The following is a 3,990-nucleotide window of genomic DNA, read 5'->3' on the forward strand; positions in this document are numbered from 1 at the left end:
GAGTGAGTCTCTGGGCATTGTGGAAAAACCCCAGCTCTCTTGTCTCTCAGCACTCCTCTGCTGCTGCTTTTTGTTGGACAAGCTTTCCCTCTGGGTTGGAAAAGTCTAAGATTCAGGTGCTTAGGAAATAAGGGTCAAAGTAGGTCATTTGGCTTGCTTTGGTTCCGGGCCTTAGGCTGCCCTTGGCTGGGGAAAAGATATCTTTCAAATAGTCCATCCTAATTCATCCATAAAAAGAATATTTTTACTGTTTTCTATAGTCCACCTTCTTCCACTCCATAATACTATCTCTGCTATAGCCTACAGCTGGCAACAATGATGTGGCTTTAGGTTGTAGCATACGTTTGTAATATGCACTTTGGCTTAAGAAATGCTATTGGCGGTGGGTGGCTGCTGAGATTTAAGCATTAGTTCTTTCATTTTGCTGTAGAGATTTCCATGAAGTTTTCTAAACTCAGTGGGTAAAGGGCTGGTCCTGTGGACATTTGTAAGAATGGGACTCATGAGACCACTGGGATTGGTGTGATCCAGCTTTGCAGGTGCTGATGTTGGTGCTACACCAGTGTGACCCACTAAAGAAAAATACAGAAGTTGGTGTAAGTTTTTGAGGAAGGAATAACACTCAACCCAGGCATGGAGTGTGACCCCTCCTGTTGGGTCAAAGAAGAATACGAATTTTGGGAGGGGAAACACTGGTTACCTATTCTGGGACTTTAAGGTCTCAGTGTAAAATTGAAGGAGAGATCTACTTAGAGGGGCATTAATTTATTTCTGGAACAAGCATAGACTTGTTGGTTTGAGGAGCTTCATCATCTTAAATTTATAGGGTGGTGGCCAAGTTCAGGGATTTCACACATTTTGGACTTACATTCTCATGTGATCCATGTTGTGCATCCCTTCTGGTGAACTTGGTTGGAAAATTTAGCACAGCTTAATTTGATTGTTCTAAGTAGCCAACATGAGTTTTCTCTGTTGTGATGTATGTAGGTTGGTTTCCCAGTGGTTTCTGTGTATATGGACGGATAATTGGTTCAGCAGACTTTACTTGTTGCAAGTGGAGACTTTAATTGGGGGATAGAGAAGGTCCAAATACTGTAATGGGGAGGGCTTTATTCTGTGGCCTTCCTCCTGTCTTAGAAGCCCTAATTCTCCCCAGGAAATTGCTACAATTATTATTTTTTAAATCCTTAATGTTTTGTTGTTGTTGTATGTCTTTGTTTTTTCCCTGTAAGTAAAATACTGGTGCTCATATGAATAGAGATAGGCATATGTGAGGATGGGAAGGGCAGATTGTGGGTCACTAGGGCATGTTTTCCATGGTCAGAATTGTACTTACACCCTCTGCTTTTGGCCTGCTTTTTTTTTTTTTTTTTTCACTCTAGGCCACTTCAGATGTTCTCATTCAGGGTCTGAGAATTCTGAGGGCTTCTTTCTTGCTGAAATCCCTTCCTTTTCCCCTGCAAGATGCTGCTGTGTTCATCTTTTTCCAGCCACTAGAAATTTGTTGAGTTCTCATGTCTACTGACAACTCCCCTTCATTCTCTTTTGTTGTCTGTCATCTTGAACCAAAGGCTGTCAGGTGTAATTTGGGATGTCAGTGGAATATACATAGATAGTTGTATATAGTGTGACTTTAAGACTGAATTAACAGCCCATTCTAGATTATTTCAGATGCTTCTTGAGTAAGAAAGTAGAAATATTCATAAGGTACTAAAAGACAGAGCTCTCTCTCATGCCTGGGAGCATTGACAATTTCTTGACAAAGGGATAAGCAAGATATTCCAATATTCTCTCCTGCTAATTGACCATTGAATTGCTATTGAACTTTAAGTTAACAGGCTGAAAAACAAAACATTGGTGAATGTTGGCTTGGGATAAGATTACATTTCCTCCACAGATAATCCCAACTGTGGCAGAAACTTCTATTTGCCTAACTAAATCCAATTCCCTTTTTTCCCTAATATAAAAGTGCCGCTATTTATTTATTTATTTAGGCAATACTCTCAGCTATATTTCCAGCCTCCTTACAGGTAGAGGTGTCATCTGATACAGTTCTAGCAAATGAGATATAAGCAGAAGTGGTGAGAGGGTGGCATTCTTAGAAAGCTCTTTCAAAGGAGACTGATTCTGCTGACAGAATCCCTCTTTGCCCTATGTTCTTCCTCCTGCTTGAAGGGACTTTCAAGATGGCAGGAGCTCGAAGTGTATTCTAGAAGGGGCTCTGGACCCAGTCCCTTGTCCCTTTACCATGTGGATGGATGAATTCAGAGGAGAGCCCAAGTTGGTAGGACTCCTTTGTCTGGGCAGGAGTGCTAATTTAGTCCTCTTTCTGATTTTACTTACTATGCATAGATAGGCAATTCCTGCTTAATTCCAGTAATTCATTTCTGAAAATCAGACTTTATGGTACAAGGATATTAGCAATAAATGTATTTCACATTATTTTAAATTGTGAAAATTATATTGTGCTGCATATTAATCCCAAACTTTGAGCCAACTTCTTAAAATGTAAACACAATGAAATATTATGTATAATAAACTGTCTGTGAGGATGGAAAATTTTTAAAATATCATTTCCCAGTCACCAAAAAATTAATACGGATGTGAATTTCTTTGCTTTGTATGCAATTAATACACCCTCCCCTGGTGCCAGCAAGAATTATGCAACCACTTAACTGACACTTTGGGTTCTTTTCATATGATTCTTCTATTTTGTCAATTTGGAAAATAATTGAGACTTTTTACGTGTATTGTTTTGTTTAAAATGTTGTATTGAATTTTGAAGACATATATACACGTTTTGCCTATATAACTATTGTCCCCCAAAGTGTTGTACTGACAGATAAATACTATCATGAGGTTTGGGTATTAAAGACCAAGAGATGTCCTACTAGGAAAAGATGAATTGCCTGCATTTCTTTCAGGGACTTCTCTGCTAGTAGATGGACGTTTGTGGATAGGATTTAAGGACTCAGAATTTCATGTTCTTACTAGCCATCCTTTCACCTTTTCCCATTCCAACACCATCAGGACTTAAATATCTTTGTATAATTTGGGGAAGAGTTATATTGAGAAATGTAAACATGTCAAATGCTACCCAGCAGCAGAGTTTGAAAAGTTCTCATGGATAGAAGGGGATTTAAAAAACATAGCCATGGATTCTGGCACCTTGATCTGGCATCATAATGAAGGTTCTTCTAGCAACTCTAATATAATTCTCTTTAATTCATTCTGAAGCTTAGAGATAGATGAAATGTTCTTTTAGCTATAGAGTCAAACAAACCTGGGTTCAAATCCTCCCTCACAACTTACCATCTTTGTGACCTGTTGAGGAGAAAACTGTAAAATTTTATTGAGAGAATTTTAGTAAATTTCCAACATAAGAACAAGCTGCATGGTTTCAGTCTGTCTTCTTTTAAACCTATAGCTGTCTTTCACCTGCTTCTGGTATATTAATGAGCTCGAGGTTAGGTAAAAGCTTCTTCTTGACCTCTGGACCATCTCTATGCTCACCTCCAGTCTTTGGCTGAGTCAGTTCCTGTCAATCAACTTCCAGATCAGGCCCTTGAACAACAGATGCTCCTTCATCTTCTCTCTCTTGACCAGGTAGACTGTCCTGACTTTCAGTTGGTGGTTCCTCTTGTTGAGATTGTTCATCACTGGGGTGCTGGGCAACCACAGGTCCAACTGGATTATTTTACTTCTTGGAGGCCCAATTTCCCTATGATAAAAACTGTTGTCTTGAGGGGTTTTTTGGTGAGGTTTAAATGACATACTATTTATAAAGCATGTAGCCCAGTGCCTGACGTAAAACAGATCTTCAATACATATAATCTTAATTCAGGTTAATAGTTATTAGGGGACTACTCTATGCCAGACACTATTCTAGGCACTGGAAATATATCTTGAATAAGAATTAGTCTTCACTCTTAGGGTCTTATGTATCCCAAGGGAATCCAGACAGGTAAACTGATGAGGAGAGTATACTGT

General features: G+C 39.1%; 1 protein-coding gene across 1 annotated transcript; it reads right to left on the minus strand.

The window, feature by feature from the left end:
• Positions 1–3,421: 3,421 nt before the first annotated feature.
• LOC103017052 (X antigen family member 3-like) lies at positions 3,422–3,694 on the minus strand (the record flags this gene model as incomplete). The annotated part of the gene is given in 1 exon segment (XM_028168671.1): positions 3,422–3,694. A coding segment is annotated over 1 exon segment (273 nt), but the record flags the coding sequence as incomplete, so codon positions are not given.
• Positions 3,695–3,990: the final 296 nt, after the last annotated feature.

Source organism: Balaenoptera acutorostrata, chromosome 5, assembly GCF_949987535.1.
Source record: "Balaenoptera acutorostrata chromosome 5, mBalAcu1.1, whole genome shotgun sequence".
NCBI classification, from domain to species: Eukaryota; Metazoa; Chordata; class Mammalia; order Artiodactyla; family Balaenopteridae; genus Balaenoptera; species Balaenoptera acutorostrata.